This window comes from Trematomus bernacchii, unplaced genomic scaffold, assembly GCF_902827165.1.
Source record: "Trematomus bernacchii unplaced genomic scaffold, fTreBer1.1, whole genome shotgun sequence".
Classification (NCBI taxonomy): Eukaryota; Metazoa; Chordata; class Actinopteri; order Perciformes; family Nototheniidae; genus Trematomus; species Trematomus bernacchii.
Window position 1 is genome coordinate 5,470,815 of NW_022987727.1, and position 19,647 is coordinate 5,490,461.

Genomic DNA, 19,647 nt, shown 5'->3' on the forward strand with positions numbered 1-19,647 from the left:
TATTTGTATTTATCATGTGCATCTCATTAAACACATGGAGATAGAAATAAAACACGTTGGTGATTTCTTGAAAAAAATATCTCTTTCAAGTTCACATCCATGCCCACCTGCCCTGCTGTTTGTATAAAAGAGGACACGTATTTTTAGGTGCCTAAAAATAGAATAGTTTTACCCTACCTGCATGAAAAATCTAAATAGAGGAGAAGCTACAAACACCAATTTTGCTGTACCTGCATATCGGACCGTTTGACCTCTGGCCGCACTTCTTCTGCCTGGATATGTTTAGTCGGAGGGGCTGACACCAGTGGGGGGGGTGGTTCAAAGGGGGCCTGCTGCTGGAGCATGTCCATGCTAAAGCAGAGACCTACGTCAGGTGACTCTACCCTGTCCCCCAGCTCCGTCATGCCCTTGGAGAACTCCTCCATGCCAGTGTGCAGGTCAGTGAGGACAGTGAAGTCCACCTCAGCCTCCAGGCTGGACGTGGAGCTGACCGTGATGCTGGAATACTTCCTCTCGATGCCCAGGTGGGTCTCCTTCAGGTACAGGATGTCGGGGTCCTGGTCATCCTCGGAGACGGAGCCTAGACGTCTTTCCCACGGTTCCCTCTAAAAGTGCAGCACATGAGACTACATCAACTCCAAATATAATTACTTATATAATCAAAGGCTGTGAACCACTGTAGCTCACATTCTTTGAGTATATATGTTATTATTATATAAGAAGATCTGAAGGAAACAATAACAATTTTCAGTATTTCTACTGAATTTTTCCCATTAATATCTATATTGGGTATTATAGGAAAATACATTTTCACGGGATGGGAATCCTTTAATAATAAGATTCAGTTATTGTGTTACAGTTCTTTACATTTTGGTGGTGGGGTCTTACCAGTTGTTTAGATATGAATTTGCAGCCTGTTCCTTGATGGGAACCATATCATTTTTACCATTTTTATGTAAGCACAAGTGAATGAAAATCTTGAAGAAAGACGTGTGAAATAATGAAGTGCTGTTTGTTTTCCAAAGGAGTGGCTAAAAAGGAGGAAAAACCAACTGGTGGAGACGACTTACTGAAGCTTCATTGAAAGGTTCCTCATGAATAGCAGGTGTGGGAGGTGTATCCTACGAAAGAAAAACAAACAATAAGAAAACGTTAATATAAAACTAAATATAGCAGGTGACAACAACCAACCTAAACTATAGCCAACATGTATCATTTGCATCAGAAAAGGAAAGAGCTGAAACAGGAAGTCAGGAAAGCTTTTCTTTGTCTCTGCATTGACATGACGTTCATAAACCACAACTGATTAAAGCTTTTTGTCACATCTATAGAAACCATGCTGTGTGATCTCACAGCTTTTAAACTGATTGCTTTTGCACTTGGCGGAGGCCTCTGCATTTTCATTTATAAAATGTCAATACTTAATTCATCTACCAACATCATGGCATACCATAAACTTAAATGAAAAGTTTAGGATTGCAATTTTTAAATGTTTGCATATCCTTCACTAGAAAGTCATATTGGACATAATGTATTGTAATATTTATTGTGCCTTCATACATTTTACAATTATGAAGTCTTTATAAATGTTCTTGACTTTTTTAGTACTTGACCTTATGTGTAGTCGAGCTGTTTCCTCTTAATGGCCTATATTTATAGTAAATTGCATGCACCGAACATAATTCCTTAAAGTGAAAACCTAATTGGTGATAATCCTTACTCTGAATCTAATTTGCTTCCATCACTTAACCTTAATCAGCGTATAATTATGATGACAAGCCTTTAATTACTTAGTAAAAAATGTATGCACAGTAAAGATGGGCATCATATCCAATTGCCCACTATACGGTAACTTTAACGTGAGCTCGGTACATTCTCGCGACAGAGGGTTCCCCCGAGGATTGCTCAAGTATGACCCGCCCTCCTCTGCCTCTGATTGGCTGAGCGCGAAAGGTCAGAGGCTAGGCTGCGTTCAATTAAAGTAAATTGCTTGACAAGATTGATTGAGACAGAATCTGTCATATCACTATGACTTTAAATTAAATATAGATTTAAGAGAGGTACGGCCTTTATCCTTAATTGAAAACCTACCTGTCCGTCAGCAACAAGTTTATTTAACATGCCGACAAATGAAATGGTGTTAAACTTAAAATAAAGACGAGGACACGTTACAGCAGGGTGACGAAAACAAGCACCCAACAACACTGTTTCTGAAAAGTGAGGAATGGACCTCCCCTGACAATATACACAACTTGGATTCGGAACATATTTAAAGAAAAACTCTTTGGTTGATTATAAATATGGAGGAATAGATCCATGTCCAGACTGAAAGACCGCTTTGAAGGTAGGGATTTGCCACGGTAAATCTGAATGAACTATAGGCCTACCCTAGTGCTCATGTTTATCGTAAAATGGACTGAACGGTTAAATTGTGGGAATCTAACCGATCTATCAATAAGTAGCTTGTCCATATTGACCAAATGTAAAACATTTATTAATGCACATTTATTTTGTAATCAGTTTTAAACTCCTTAAAGGTAGGGTAGGCAATTCACTTCAGAAATCTTTTTTTTATATTCCATGGAATGCTCTTAACATCCCGATAGCAATGAATACATTAAATGCTTTGACAATAAATATATACAAATATTTATATTTGTATATATACGGGCCCCATTTGGCCATCCAATTATCTGCCCCAGGCAGGTAGGCCTTCCAACGAGATGGAAGGCCTACCTGCCTGTCAGCCTTCCATCTCGTGCACAAACTTATCTCGTGCCCTCATTGGTCATGCGCGTTCGTGTGTGTTGGAGGAGGGGCTCTATAAGGAAGTCTGAAGGAAGGGGCAGATTTCTTTCGGTTGTGTACGTCTATGGTTGTGTACTTTCAAATTCTAGCTTACTCGAGCTGGTTTCTCTATTCTTACCAACCCTACCTTTAACTCATGGAATTACGTTTTAAAGGCCCACATCCAAATAATTTACATTAAAATAAACTATAATATTTAACGTCATATCAAGACCTGCATTTATTTATTAAAATGGTCACCATACCCAACGAGTTAAAGGGGCTGGGTGTTACATTTAAGTTTTATGGGTAGGTAAACTACACAATAAACACATACTGTAAAGCTTACAACTACTGTCAGAAGCATGCACATAGGGTATATTTCGAAGGTTGACATAATCAGAAATGACTGCAAGTGCAATGGTAATGCCATGCACTGAAATGTTAGATTTTTCAAACTCCCTTTCAGGAAAGAGGTATTCATATGCATAAATGCAGTATATGAATACTTAAGCCCTGAAGAGGTTTGGCAGCTCTGCAGCCTGTGATTACATCTAATCGCCTTTTTCATTTTCTGCTGTAACCACAGAGGTGCCAATGCAGAACATTTGATTCAAATGCCCTTCTCAGTCATTTACAAAAAGGATTCTTAAATTATGTGAAAAAGAGGTCTCAAAGTAAAATGGTGAAACGGTCTTGCACTCCTTGCAACAGCAGCCACCTTTTATTCTGTGAGGTTGTTGGAAGGAGAGACCAAGTGTGAAGTCAAGGTGGGATTGAAGGGACGCCTGAAGCTTAAGCATAGGGGTGTTTGCTTAGAGGGCCGCAGCGTTCTGAAATGGCCAAGCAGATGTCAAACTTTGCGAAGGGGAGGACAAGGGAAAGCAAAAAGCTCTGTGGACCATGGACGTAAAAACTAAGTCTGTCAATGATGCTATGCCAAGGGACTTGAACTTTTGCTTTCTCATACACAGCCACATGAGTTCTGAAGTATGTGTGATTGATTGTTTTTAGATGGTAAAAACAAGATCTGCACGCCTGAAGCTCATGCAATGCTTTACTTTCCGATGATTGACAAGTATGTTAAGGGTCGGATGGTTTTTACCGCTTGCTTCCATTTGGATGTGTCTTGGCTTGGCATCCTGAAGTGGATGTGGCTGCTGTCCATGTTGCTCTGTCTGTCCCGGGACCACTGGGATTTCAGAGGCAGCGTTAGAGGAGGTGCAGTTGGAAACTTGGAGCTAAAGAGAAGATTCTCTTTAAACTCCAAGTTGTTTTGAAAATGATCTTCATGTCCTCTTGTAAACACACTTTGTCCCGTTGTGCGTCTGCAGTCTCTAAGCTCCTGTTGCCCAAACAACTCATTCTTTATCTGTGGGAGTGGTAGACTTTGCTGTTGAAATGACATTGTAGCCTCGCAGTGGTGCTTGGTGGCTCCTGTGTTTTCCTTGATAACATTTGCTGCAGACTGCAATTCAGAATTGTCATCTACTCTCCTTCCTGCGTCACAAGATTCATCTTTTGATTTTGTCATCTGTACATCCCCAGTCCCACCAAAGACACCTCTGTCAGACCAACTCTGAGATGGAGTGTTTTCCTTATTCTTCTTGGATCTCTGTGGCTTTAGAGGAACTACTTTGGTGACTTCTGAGTTTGAGTTTCTTCCTATGTTGCATTCTTGAGCTCCCACAGGGCTCGAGTCTTTTATTTTCCAGGTCTCCCAATGCCTCGCGTCACTCTCAATTCTGCCGCCGTTGCCTTTTGGGAGAGAATCCACAGCCAATACGGTTTCAACGTTAGTTGTTCCCTCTCCATGAGTGTTGCACTCATACTGACAATGCCTAATATCTCTGTTGCTCATTGCACTCCCCTGTTTGTCATGTGGAGATCCATATCCATTTTCTTGAATGGTGTTGCTTGCTAATACAGAATCGTGATGCCCGTTAGTTGCTACTGTACCATCCACAGGGCTCAAATCCGTTATTCCTGTTGCTCGAAAGTCTGTTTCCTGTTTTGGAGATGTCCCAGGTCTAGTTTTTAAAGAGTCATTGGCTGTTTGACAGTTGCTCATCTTTGTGTCAGTCCAAGGTGTCAAAGAAAACATGTTTTTACTCTCAGAGCAAGTATCCAGCTCTCCTTCATAAGCATCCTGCTTGTCAATCAATTTGGCATCAGCGGTCGCCTATGTTGACATAGAGTAGATGGTTACTTTAGCTTAGCTCTTCTAGTATTTGTTATCCTACATCCTTACTCTTAACGATTTGTGAAGAAAAACAGTCATTAACTTTTCAGATTTGTCTGTGTTTTGGCTCAATGAAATACATTTTTTTTAAGAGTTGAAGAAAAGACTGCATGGAAAAGACTGCATGGAAAGAAATCTATTAATATATATGATTCTAACTGTTGTAGTTGTAGTACAGTGAGTATTGTAACTTGGGAACAGGGGGTCATTCTTACTGCTTTGCGCTCAGGGGTTCCTCCAGGAGGAGTAGCTGAGGAGAGGCGTTTCTCCCTCTGGGCCATCTTGCTGTTAGGCTGCTTCAAAGCCCTCTTCAGCTCATTGATGCTGGCCTGGTGCTTCTGTAGAACATCTTCTGGCTTATCCAAGAACTGCTGCTTACACACCAGGGACACAAAAAAAAATGTTACTATCCTGGATCTGAATCTATTTGGTTCTGGTAACAATCATCTCTACATTTCTCTTTTCTTTTTCAAAATTCTCACTCTTACTCTGTTCTGATGAGGGTTCGGTGCATGCATGCCTGTTTTTTGTTGCAATACTGGGCTGTAGAAGGAATTAAATGCTGCCACCAACACACATCATTGAACAATAAAGGTATTGATAATTACCTTAAACAGATATAGACCTTGGTACACTCAAAATGAGTATCATCTGCATTTGTATTTTACCTTGGCAATGTGAGCAAACATATATTGAGTTAGAGGTCTACAGGTTTAAACAATCTGAACATTTTTATTTAAAATATCTTACAATGTATTTGTGTTACTGTTGATGCATGTAGTATAATGCCTAGCAATTTTGGATGGAGATGGAGCACATTGATTTTGAAACTAACAAGCTGTGTTTTAATAGAAACTCCAGTGTTGTGGCTGTTTGCTGAGTTCTAGCAGTGAGTGCGAGGCACAGGTATACATAAGAAAACACAGAACACCCGGTGATAGCCACACACAGCACATGCCAAAAGAGACAAGCAGTACCTCCTGTTTGTGCCGAGGGGTGGCCAGATCCTTTTCAACAGAGGAGGGAGCCCAAGGTGCGACAAGTGAGATGAAGTGATGGGTTTTGAGCAAAGCGGGAGGTTGAGGATTGGGGGTCGGGGTGGAGAACAGATGCGTGCAGAGACAAAGAGGTAGAGTGCTGCAGGTGAGTCAAAGAGGCAGGCAGCCAGACGGACAGACAAACAGTTAACACCATCAGGGCTTTCGACTTAAAGACTTTCAAGCCATTTAATGCTCTGCCAAGAAGACAGGGACAATCCATTTCAGTGTCAGCCAATTGATAATTCATGCAGTCATCTATTGACTGAGCATAAGTGTTTGGAGAGGGGGATTATTCCCATACTTCTTCATCCAAAGACTTGGTGAGAAGGCATCACACAACCACAAATTATCGGACTAGATACACTGGAATAACCTTTACCATAAGGAACACAACAATGTATTCTTGCATCTTCATAACCAATAAGAATGTACTTCTAAAAGGACAATTCATATAGAAATAACTAAATATGAATTGAATAGTGAGACTTTTACCCATCTCAGTTGAGTATCAGGAGATTTGCCAACTAAGGAAACACTGATTCACTGAATCATCAACAGTGCTTTAGGGCCATCTGTTTATACTGCTAATATGATCTAATTTCACACAGGGACACAATTAAACATGTGTTGACAATTGTGAAAGATGCTTTTTTCACTGTTCAATCTAGATAAGAGCTACATTTCAATGAAACAAATCCAGTAAGAATTGTCCATAGGGCAGATAAGAAAAAAGGAAAGAAAGAGCCTGAATGATCCATATTAAAACAGTTTGCGTCTAATCAACTGAAGATCAATTCATGCAGTTTCCATGGATTATGCCCGATGGAATCCTGGAAGTTATGACATGAAAATAAATAACATTCCCTTCAGAGACAAACAATCAAAAAAAGAATAGATCGTTTTAAAAAAAAACGTATGTATGACCTACAGAAACCAAAAACCACAGACAGACGCTAAGGGCCAAGGCCAAAATACCTCTGGTTTTGAGTCTAGAGACGTGCCTTCCTCCTCACCCTGCAGGAGAGTATGAGGTGGACCACAGAGAGGTCAGAGAGAAGAGAGCAGAAGTAAGCAGAGTGTGTGTTAACATCACAGCAGGGGGAAGAGAAGAACTGTTAGAGGCATGAAGCTGGGTTAAAGAAATATCATCGGCAGCAAAGAGGTCAAGTTAGTCTTCGGGAGGCGATTGAAGAAATGGAGAGGAAAGAGGATTCATTATGAGATTTATAAGTCTGCAGAGGAGCAGGAAATAGAGGAAATTAGGCCAAGGAGAGAAAAAGTCAGGACTGATTACAGTCTTATATGAAAAGGAATGTGAGAGAGAAGGATGAGGAGTGCTAGTCAAAAGTTCATGAGGGATTTTTTCGGGCGTAGATGTATAATTTTCGAGCTAAGGAAACTGCCTTAAGATGTTTTGTCACACTTTTTCTTAAACTATGAGGAAATAATTGATTTATCTGGTGTTTCATTCACTAGTTGAATGTAATGTATTCAGCCACCAGCTGCTCTTGCAGTAATAAGTAGTGTACCTTTCTTACTGTCCAAATGTGCACAATGTAGTGACTGCTTTTTCGTCTTTTGTTTTCTTAGTTATGTTCTGTATTTTATATGTTTGTGTTATGTGTTATGTGTAACGTTGCTGCCTTCTTGGCCAGGTCAGCATTGAAAATGAGATTTTATCTCAATGCTTTTATCTGGTTAAATAAAGGTTAAATAAAAAAATAAATACTGTGTGCATTAAAATGTACAAATTGTGGCCTTGTTGAACAGCTATACATTAAGGCAGGTCCATGTTTGTACCTTGAGCTCGATGGTCCTAGTGGGAGTTGATATTCGTGCACCGTAGGTATGTTTCTGATCTTGATCCTGGTCATCATGCTGCTCTAGCTCCTGATCTGTGAACTGGTCCTGGTCTTGGTCCTGATAATGGTACTGATCTTGGTCCAGGTCCAGGCTGCCCTCCTGGTCCAGGTCTTCTCTGGACATGAACTGTGTGCGTTCACTGGAGCTCCGCTGGGACAGCTGTTCCATACTGTAACCGAGAGCTGAGGCTGGGGAGGTGCAATGGAAGGGATAGGTGAACCAACCACAACTCCAGTGATAAAGCTTTTACATGATATGCAGTACAGTGTTTATTAAGGCCACATATATCAAGAGGCTGTGCTCTAACATGAAATCACAGGATAAAAGCTGCTTTTATTGCAGTTTTTGCCAAGGAGTTTCGGTCTCTGTCAACATGGGACTAAAAAATGTGTTTCTTCAGTCTGAAAACCATAACACAAAATCAATATGCACTATTGATGGAATAGCTAAGTATGCTTTCACGCATACAATGTTATCAACCTGAGGGGCTGGAGACAATTTATAGGCTCACATGTTAATCCAGAAGATAAGTGAACCTCAGAGTGGACAGAGAAATAGTCTGGGTTCTTACCTCCATCAATGCTTCGGGCCAGCAAGTACCTCTTGCTAACGGACCGATCGAACTGTGGGGCCGGCCTGTCGATCAGAGCGCTCGCCTGTCTGGTCTGGGCTTGGGTTCGCCCGCTGTAGCGGAACTTTGAGCCAATCACCAGGAAGCCCTTGGGAGGGGGCTCTGGGGAAACCAACCTGCAGAAAGGTTCAGCTTGTGTAAATCTACCTCAAATACTACCAGTGTTTCCCACAAAATTTGATTCTATTTGTGGGGGCACCGCACCCCCCCGGCAAGAAAAGCCAAAGACCCCTTAACCTATTCGGCTGGCCCACGCATCCACCCCCCCCTCAAATAAGAAAATACATGCGAGTTCATGGCTACTGTAGACAACGTTCTTGTTGCTCTGTGTTGCGTTGTTAATGAGTGAGACACACCGGAGTTGAGGATCTGTGGGGTTTATTCTCCCAAAAATATAATTTAGGCATTTAGCAGACGCCTTATTCCAAAGCGACTTACAATGACCAATTACAGGGACATTCTCCCTGGAGTAACTGAGGGCTAAGTGCCTTACTCAAGGGCACACTAGTAGTGGTGTTCCAGGTGGGATTTGAACTTGCAACCTTCCAATCATCAGCCCACCTCACTATCCATTAGACCAGTGTTTCTCAAACTTTTTCATACCAAGGACCACTTAACCAATAAAAAAACACTCGCGGACCAACTGACTCCACAAATATCCAAAAACACATCGTTTTTCTAGAACAGATTACAAATCGCCTGAAAATGGTACAAACAAGTGGCAACATGTGTGATGAAGGTTTTGCGCTGGGCTATATCATGCAATCGAAAGAAACTTAAGCTCGCTCCATTGCGGAGCGAGCCCCGCGAGAGTGCGGAAAACTTAAATGTATTTATTTATTTCAAATGTGAAATCTTACCAATATACTCAAGGACCACTAGGGGGCGCTCACGGACCACCAGTGGTCCGCGGACCACACTTTGAGAAGCACTGCATTAGACCACCAAAATCCATTTGTGACGGATGATATTTAATTGTGGCAGCCCGCCACAAATAAATCAATGTATGGGAAACACTGTACTACCTTGTTGTTGACAATGTTTACTTAATTACAAAGTTAAATCTCTTAGGAGGCACATACAGCAGTGTGAAACAGTAACCAATAAAATAGCTTGAGGGGCAAGCAAGATACATATTACTTGTATCAGCAGTTTAATTAATTACAATATAACATCTGTGTATATTTCTTGCTTTTCCCAATGAGTTGTTTTGTCTCCTTGAACCAATTATTTTGCATCTGTTTTAATCAACTGAATTGTAAAACAGCACGACCAGCTTCTATAACAAAACAAAACAAACCACAAATAAATCAGTATCACTAGCTCCTTGTGGAACAAATGGTTTTACCGTAAAAAGGTAACAACACCTTTTATATATTGAGTGTCACTTGATAGAATCCCGAAAGATATAGCAATTGTGCAGAGTGTGAACAGATCATGCAAGGAGTGAAGTGCAGAAAAAGTGTGTCTCTGTGCATCTGTGAGTATCCTACCTGAAAAAGGTGTGGTGCTCAATGCAGACCTTCCACAATCGCTTTGAGGCCCGATGGTTGGGCAGCTTGAAGCCTATGGTGCTTTCAAACTGTTCATACTGAGGAGTGAGGGGGAGGAGTGGGGGTGGAGGACGAGAAGGAGGAAGGGAGGTGTGGAAGAAAAGAGAGTGAAGGAAGTGAGTGCGGGGAAATATGGTTGGATGGTGGCAGGTTGAATTGTGTTGACTTTGCAGCAATGAGCAAATCAATGCTTGTAACTCTTTTCCCAATGCCATGTCAGGTAGACTTTCTATCTCTAACCAACCTACAAATTAGCCATTCATGCCAACTCCCATCAGATAATCAGTTGTGTGAGAAGAAGAAGATGCTTTCAAATCAATAGTTTTATTTGCAATATACCAGGGCTTCAAACATGAACACTAGTTCCTTCACAAGAGGAAGCCAAATCGTGTCTTATACAAAAACAAATATGTGGGGAGAGTTTCAAATCAAAGGATTTTAAATTACAATGACGACCCTCCAGGCAATTAGAAGTGTCAGCCGACTTAAGAGGATAGATGTGCAGAACAAAGTGTATGCACTGAATGGCTTGATGTTTACTATGAAGATGTCAATGTAAGTTAAACAGTGGATGTACAACACCTTCAAGGCAAAATAATGACAGATAAGAATGAATCATAATTGTAGGTAGTTGAAAACCATAGTGTGGTTCCAACATTTGCATGTGAAATCCTCAAGAGTGCAAATCCTCATGACTGACCTATCAGCCTTATCTTAACAAAACGTCAGTTGTCAACTTGTTTGCTGCAGATAAATCTCTGAGGTAACACCTTTATCAAACCATGAAATTATTATTTATGCTCCTCGGGATGAGTCAAGACAGACAATGATGTAATTTTGAAAACTGTGAAACCATGAAATAGACATTTTGAGTTGGCTCTTAACCAAATGATGCGTTGTTCCACTCTGCTATGCCAAAGTGACTTTCATGAGGTATTCTTGTGGGAATGTGCAGACAATAATTGCAAAGTGAACTCTCAAGACAACCAATGTGCAAAATACAAGATAATGAGTTTTTATTTACCTCTCCTGGGCGGATCTTAATATAGAAGTTGCTTCTCTTATATGAGATCTTGAGAATCTTTGGCCAGGCGAATCGGTTGATCCTTAGGCGGTCCCGATAGATGAGCAGACCGTTGGCGCTCACTCCCAGCATTATGTCAATTCCTTCTGAATCCTGGTGGTCACACAGCATTGAATATTAGTAAACCTCCGACAAAGTGAATGAAACAGTCTCAGTGAAACAAAGTGTCCCTGTACCTTAGCATGATGCAGGTCCACCCCGTACATTGAGAGCTTCTTGCCATTTTCTAGAAAGTTCACCTCTGCCTCTGCTGGACTCATTCCCCTACGAGTCAAAGTGCCACACATGATTAATTGTTTGTTTCATATTAATCTGACAAAGGAATAGCTTTTGTCAATATTGACTCGCATTCAATTTAATTAACCGTCATATTTTATCAGACCTGTAGTTACGATGCAGCTCCATCACTCTCTCCTCCAGCTCCCGTGTCTGGTTGGGTGCAAAGCGGAACTCGTTGACGTAGTCGGGGCCGTGTTCGTCGGCCTCGTAGTCTCCCAGTTCAGCCTGGACAGTGTAGGAGCCCAGAAGGGCGTGGGTGACGAACGAGCACGGCAGGCGACCGGACAGGATGTCGTCCCTCAGCTGCAGGCACAGGTAGTACCTGAAAAAACACAGGAGGAGGTTGAAACACTGCTGACACGTGTTTAAGAGACAAGTGTGTTTATTATCAGGAAACATCAACATCCACTGCTGGACTCTGTAGTCTCAGTCCATTTGATGATGACCTAAGTTTACAGCAATGCTAATGGAGTGGTGCAGGGATGACGTATTTACCCGGAAGTAAGCTGCGCATGGGTTCCCTCGACAAAAAAGCAATGGGATTTCTCCATAGGATTTTGGAAAATAGCTCGAAATAAGGTCTATGGAAAACGAACCTGTTTGATAAATGCACGTTTTGTTCAGCCAGATAATATCCACATGTCTACCCTACTTTTATCATTTTCGAATCATAAATCTAATCGCCAGAAGCAAAATGCTAACGTTATGCTATAAACGAACTACAGCAGGGTCGCACGACTTCAACGTCACGCCAACTTAAGATCGACATTCAAAAATACAGATTCAAAATGGTACAAGTTGAAGCGTTTGTTTTAACAGTTTGCAAGAGTGCAGGTACTTGCTTTCAAGCAGAACAGGGGCAAACAAACTTAGCGGGACTGTTTACGTTTTCGGCGTAATGACGTACAACGTCCTCGACAACTTCTGTAGTCCTATTCAGCCACTTGTTAACAACCATCGTTTTTCAGACACATAAACTCTTCAGAAATCACCAGTGACTTCTGAGACAAGGGAACCGGAAGTGATAAAATGCTAACTCACTTCCGGGGTTTAGGACTCGTCACTGCACCACTCTATGGTTTGGCCTTTAGAGAAAGCAATGTCTGGGAATCTGTCTTTTAGCCTAAACACTACATGTTCCAGACCCAAATATCTCAACAAGATCTTATTCCTAGAAAATTGTTTTGAGAACTTGCTGAAAAACTCAACAGCAGCACCTCGAACACCCAATTTCAAAGGTATTTGAGATAACCCACATACCACACTGTCTAGAGTTGATTTTATAGTCAGCATAACATCCTAAAGTCCTAATGAAGTCACCACACAATAATAGTGTCAACGGTTTAGCATTATCTGTGTTAACCATCAAGAATAACTCAAATACTGTTTTGGCTTTATGTAAAACAATGAGCACCACAAACCACAAATTGGAGAGGCATAGTTTCAGAACGGTCTCAAAAACAGTGGTATATAAAATGTAAAGCATCTGATGGTTCCATAGTCAAACCGACCATTTAAACATTTCTTATGCCTACGTTTTGACGTTAATGCACATACTTTTGGTGTTGTGCTTTGCTCTGGTCATGATTATGATACTTAGAAAGCCTAACATCATTACATAATCTTCCATAATATATATATATATATGTCCACTTAGAGTATTTAATACATGCATGTTGTCATAGTCTACTGTAGGGTAAATACAATACACATTATATATACCAGCCTATGTTTGTGCAAAGATAGTGATGTCACAATATTATCAACTGTATTGTTTCAGAAATAATTTCTATTGTGTCCAGCCTATATTGACTATAAAGCCACTAAACAACAATGACAAATACAGTCACCTAACTAGAATGCAGTTGCACTGTCAGAAAGCAAACAACCACTACTGGCAAACATTCTATAGCAATCACAGTTTTACCTGACTTTGATGCTGATCTTTTATTTTCTCATTATAACCACCATTCTGTAGTCAATATTTGTGTACATTGGCTGTTTAGGGATTGTTGTTTTGAGAGCTTTTAATTGTGTCACTCTTTATGCAACGAATAGACACCGGCTAACCAAGCTAGCCATTATTGCACTAACTTAGCTGACCGAGAAGAGACCTCTTTTCTATAAATCCTGCCTAAATGAAAATATCCCCAAGACAACTCGTCATATTAGCTTCAGACAATTGTAAGCTGTGTTGTTGTATTAACACTTACCTAGTGATGTCTTCCATGAGCACAGACGGGTCAGGAGGGTAGAACTTGACAGAAAATCCAAAGCTCCAGGAACCAACTGCGGACCAGCAGAAAGGTTGTTTTGTAAAGAATTGCCATATGTGTGTGGATTTGTCTGACTGTGTGTGTGTTTGTTGCACTTACCCCGAATTTGCTTCTTAATCTCTTTAGAGGGATCCAGCCAATGCTGATGAAGAAAGAAAGAGACAATATCCTTTTAAAAATGTCACCTTGGCAAAATCGTAAAACCCCATTCACACTTTTTTTAAGAACTTTACCTCACTGGCTGCTCTTCCCTCTTTTACTATGCTCCCTAGTTGAAAGCCAAATATAATAAGACTGCCAGGCTTCTTTAAACACTGAAAGCATCAATATTAGGGCTATAAATGCCAGTTGAGTCCAGCTCCTATGCTGAATGTCACTAGAGCTTTCATGCTGCACTGTAGACCCAGTTTGCCATTTTTAAAAGGCCATACTGTCTAATCACATTTTAAAAGGTTAAAGGCCATGTATGCCACTCTCAGGCCGCAAGTGGTTAAATACGGTTGAAAGGGCAACTGCGGACTCACTGCTTTATGGCATGTAGAAAAACAGGATGACTAAATGGGAGGCTTGGCTGAAAGGCTCGTTGACATTTGCTCTGATATCAGTGACAAAATCCCCCAAAAAGGAAAAAAATCGAATAAAAGCAGCTATAAAGAAACACGCTTTGTCAACATACATTTGGACTTGGACTATACAAAGCTTTATAACACAGAAGAACCTTAATGACCCCCTAACAACAATGAACACAGAACAGAAGAACTTCTAAAAAGAGGATTAGAACTGAAGTTCTTTGCATTTAAGACAATGGTAAACATTAAAATGGCGAGAGCTACCAAGCGCTTGCAAATCCTTTTGGATCAAGCAACACATTGTTAACAAATACAAATGTACCACAACTTTTAAATGTGCGCCAACATTTTGTGCCAGATGACTATCCAGCAGCGACGTGCAGTCAGTGGAGGCAGGGGAGGCAGACAAATAACGGAAAAACAATTAAAGGAGAGGTGTCATGCTTTTCCGGTTATTACCCGTCCCCTTGTGTGTTATGAAGGTTTTTATGCATGTAAACGGTGTGCAGAGTAAAAACCCTCAAAGTACACCCTGTAGCGAGTAAAACTCTAACACAGAAAATACCTCCCCAAAACGCCTCGTTGGAGATACGTCACTGCCCATTTGAGTCTTCCATTTCGTTCTGGGTACGGCATGATGTCAAGCGGTACCCGGAACGAAATGGACCAATCCCGAAGAGCCGTTACGTTACGTCCGCGGAGCCGTTACGTTAAGCCCCCGCTGATTGGTCCAAATTGACCGATCCACGGACTTCCTCACACACACATCTGTGTGCAGGGAGCAGGCAGCTCAGCTGATTTCTCCTCCCTGGCTGCAGGCTGATAACAGACAGTTGGGATCGCGGCAAAATTCTCTCTGCAGACCCATTCTCACAGCGTTTATCAACCTTTTTCTTACTCAATATCAAGCCACACTTATTGTTTTTACTTCGGATGTGAGTTTGTGTGTGCTCAGGACAGGGGCGGACTGGGACTACAAATCAGCCCGGGACTCTCGACCGGCCCACTTCGGTACCGCCGGCCCACTTCAGTACCGGCCCATCGGGATTCGTCCCGAACGTCCCGATGGCCAGTCCGCCCCTGGCTCAGGATGAATTTGGCTGTGTTTCGCTATGTATCCTAAACAAGGAAACAACACCTCCACGGAGCTCAGCGCGATTCACAATGTCCCGACCAATCAGAGCACACTGTGCTCACAGGGAGGGTGGGGGCTGGAGCTATTGGAGCTACAACGAGCCGTTAAAGGCAGATAGTGAAATTCAGTGAATACAAGTAGTTTACAGAGATGCTGTATGAGAAACCAATGTGAGTTTGGAAAAATGCACAGTATAAATCTATTTTAGTAGACCTCAACAATGGAATTATGATCAGTGGAAATGGCCATGACACCTCTCCTTTAAAGAAAAACTAAATAATAATAATAATAAAATGTCTCCACTGATCTTGTGTAAATGTGATTTCTGTATGATTCCAATCGCATTTTATAGTCAAAATCAGCAAATTTGCCGAGCTCCGCTACGGGAGCGATGAGAAGTGAGGCAGGTACGAGCACTGCCTCACGTAAGCCCACAGTAACTTGCTGGAGCGCGGGCACTAATTTAGCGCGGCCACTTATTTTGTGAGCGCGCTCAAGCCATTTACTGTGGGGTGAGGTGAGGCACAGATGAGATCTGCCTCACTTCAGAATGCGTCACCCCACAGAAACTGTCTGGAAAGCGGGCCCTAAGCGCATGCCTGTTCCCATCTCACTGTAGGTCACCAATGTAATGTTTGTAGATCCCTTTATTACATTTATCCTCGCCATAGTCTCTAAATAACTTATTTCACGTATATATGATATTTAGACTCGCTGGTCTCATCGTACAACGGCAATGAAAAAAGCACCAGGGGAGGCAGCCATAACCTCTGCCGCACTGAAGGGGGCGCACGTGAGCCCACAGGTTCTTGTTGCTACTGTTATTCTGCCGCAAACAACAAACTAGACTTTTGAAACTACAGGAAGATAAGGAGGACTTTTACAAAACAGTAATAGAGATTGTTGTCCAGAAGGATAGCATGGACTTATATTCATCTTCAAGTCGAGGTAAGACCACAACTGTAATGAAAATGGGATCTTACTTAGAAAGAACAATCCAATATTTAGATTTTGGGTATCCTTTTGTTGATCGGTCTGTTTAAAATTAATCATAGCATCAGACTAAAAAAGCTTTTGAAAATAACAGAATATTTCGATTAAGGTCAAAATAGGCTATAATATTTGTAAATCTGACTCTGAAAGAGTCAGTGCCTCACCAGCCATGAACCTCACCGCACGTCACTGCTATCCAGTAAACCCCAAATAAGAATTCGGAAGGCTTTGCTAGTAAACATGTCATTTGAGCTTCAAAGCCACAAAGAGCTACGAAGCATAATTGATTGGAAATGCTACCACATGACAGATTTTATTTTATTTGATGAATAAAAACGTAATGAACAATCATTAAATAATATATAAATCTAGGCACATAACAAACACCCACTGCCTGCATTATGCACCTCATATTTTTTGCGTTTGTGCGGTCTCTCATAAACCACATTTGGAAAACTATTTTGGACTTTTCTCCAGTTGAATCATAGCTGTTTCCAATGTCTAATTGATGCCCTATGTTTGGTTACATTGCAGCTTCCTTTGGTTTGAGCAACAGAGGTTCTTTCACAAATTATTTAATGAAGATAACTCCCTGAAGTAAGATATCTTCATGCATGTGTGTGTTTCTTTGTGTCTGACCTTGGCGTTGTCGGTGTCCTGGAAATTCAGGCCAAAGTAGTCCCTCTCCAGCAGGTTCAGATGGCCACACACCATGTCCAGCAGGGTCTGGCCCTTGGCAAATTTCTGTTACACACACACACACACAAGCACACAAACATGTAAGAACACACAGCGAGTGGGCAGGTGACACGGTTCAGGTTGTATGAACATCAAGTACTGTGGAAGACAAAAAGAAGAGGACAGAGTGTAATAATGCAAGTTTATTGAAGATGTAAGAAGACACATGCAGCATTACTCTCTTTTTCGCTCTCAGTCGAAGGGCGATTGGAATTGATACGATTTTACAATATTTACTTTAACTGAATAGAGCATGTACTCATCACAAAGGAATCTCTGTTTTCATTTTTTAGCCAAACAAGACAAAACATCTAACATAACTAGCTCTCCTCTTTACAATTTCAACAGAGATTTGTTTTTCACAGTGTAGCATTATCAGGGGGAAATGGGATGCGTTCAGGTTTATTAGGGCCCATTGTTTCAGTTTTCAATTGATCCAGACAAAATGAAACATGTTACAGTATGCATACTGTAGTGTATGGCACTGTGCGTGCCAGAAAGCATCTATTAAGGGAATAGATTGACACCAATGAATGCAAATCCAAGGAATGGGACAACCATTAACCAGTTCATCAGGGTATCGTTAGTTCATAGCCTTCTTTCTCTTCTCGTATTTTTTTGTCTAAATCTACAGTATTTGCAAAATACCACCAAAAAGATCCTCTTTGAAGAAATAATAATAATACAAAATCTATTCTGTTGCATTCAATATATAATTATTTGGTTGCTTATATTTATTTTATAATCATTTTACCTACTAGACAATTAGTTTTTGTTTTACACATATTTTATAACACAGAGGAGTGAAAATCTGTGACATAAAAATCCGCCCCAACGGTGGTCTGGGAGACCCCATGTGGAGCAGGAGGAGCCACAGTCCCTCTCTATGCCTGTATAAGGGGTGGAAATGCATTTGGCATCAGTGGCGTTTCAGCAGACCACACCTATTTTCTCTTTAGCCCTTCAGGGAGGAAACAAGCCCACTGTGGGATACACACACTGCCTCGGCAAAATGCTATCTCCACACACATGCACACCACAGACACACACACACAGGAACACACGCCAGATTCGTCTCCTAGGGAAACCTGGCTCCTATGGCGACAAAGCAACCAAGCAGCTGTTACCATGGAAACAGAAGTAATAGGTCCCTTCTGTATGTGCGTGTGCCCTCTCTCTCCGGTTAATACAAGGCCACGACAGAGCTTTGTTCAGCTCTTGAGCAGTAGAGAAAGCATATATTTAAAATATTTAGGAGAGACGTATAAATTAACCATTATAATGCTATCTGTCTCTCAATCAAATTAATAATAACGTATACCCTGCTGCAATGAGGCTGCATGGGCGAAGCAGTGACATAATAATGCTGATTAACAGGCAGAGGCTGCAGTCAGTATTTTTTTTATTTTGGGAGTGGCGCATACATTCGATTTTCTTACAAAATGAAATTGTAACACACATCTCAGGTGATCCCCCAAGCATGGCAACCAATTCAGGAGCTGCTGATGAGATTTCGTTGTCGCTCCAATTGGCTCCAATCACATTTCTGTTACTGGTTCTGTGGGCTAATTGTGTTAGCAGCCATTTGGTGTAATCCTAGACATCTATTCTGCTGATCGCCTTGCCCATGCAAACAAGATGAGGAGACACATGTGGGTGTTAATCATTTAATGGCTAGCCAAAGAGAAAGTAAATCTATTGAACTTAGTCTATTTAACTAATGCAAGGAAAGGGATAGCACTTTGCAATTAATTAACTAGAGGAACAACTGTACAGATTGTTGAGTTTTCCTCATTTTATTAGTATGCAATTTAGTAGCTTGGTTTGGTTCTTGGATACGTTGCTTGAATTGGACAGTTAGATGAAATGAACAATCCCAACACATGTTAACCCTGTAAGGCCCCCGGTTGTAATTTTATCCTTAAAAAGTCAGTAAATGTTTTGTTTTTTTAAAGACTACATTTACATAGTCAAAAGGTCCTTTTGTTCAGCCTCACAATGCTATGGGTAGTAAATGTGTTTATAGGTCCTGCCCTCTGGCCATACACTCACAACATTTCCGAATCTTCAAACGAGCAACATCTCTTTGTTTTATTGGACTGGATTCGTCAGATTCAAGTAAGTAAAATGCCTCAAATATTTTTTTTGGTGATTATTACAATGTCTAGAACATGTACATATTTAGTTATTGTGGAATACATTCATCAAATTTAATTTTGAGCAGCTTATATCTTTGTTGCAATATTACATACCTGGGTCAGTGTGGTAGTAAAAAATAGCATGTTCACCTGTCATGGAGATTGCCCTTCTTATATGTTCACATATGGAAATAAAACACTAATAGAAATATAATATCTTTGATAATTCACTATAACTAAGTTCTAAATGTGTCTTCTGTTAAGATTTTGAATTAAGACCAGAATTGAATAAATTAATACATTATTTCTGATAAAAGTA

At 40.9% G+C, this 19,647-nt stretch overlaps 1 protein-coding gene across 1 annotated transcript in view; it reads right to left on the minus strand.

The window, feature by feature from the left end:
* si:dkey-178k16.1 (band 4.1-like protein 1) overlaps positions 1-19,647 on the minus strand; it is a 46,113-nt gene that overhangs the window by 5,544 nt on the left and 20,922 nt on the right. The window contains exons 4-16 of the mRNA XM_034144545.1: positions 17,092-17,196; positions 13,855-13,897; positions 13,693-13,768; positions 11,583-11,801; positions 11,377-11,464; positions 11,141-11,293; positions 10,057-10,154; positions 8,504-8,679; positions 7,870-8,120; positions 7,045-7,083; positions 5,245-5,400; positions 1,071-1,121; positions 231-605 (exon numbers count right to left, since the gene is read on the minus strand). Coding sequence (XP_034000436.1) covers positions 231-605; positions 1,071-1,121; positions 5,245-5,400; positions 7,045-7,083; positions 7,870-8,120; positions 8,504-8,679; positions 10,057-10,154; positions 11,141-11,293; positions 11,377-11,464; positions 11,583-11,801; positions 13,693-13,768; positions 13,855-13,897; positions 17,092-17,196 — 1,830 coding nt within the window. The remainder of the gene's footprint in view (positions 1-230; positions 606-1,070; positions 1,122-5,244; positions 5,401-7,044; positions 7,084-7,869; positions 8,121-8,503; positions 8,680-10,056; positions 10,155-11,140; positions 11,294-11,376; positions 11,465-11,582; positions 11,802-13,692; positions 13,769-13,854; positions 13,898-17,091; positions 17,197-19,647) is intronic.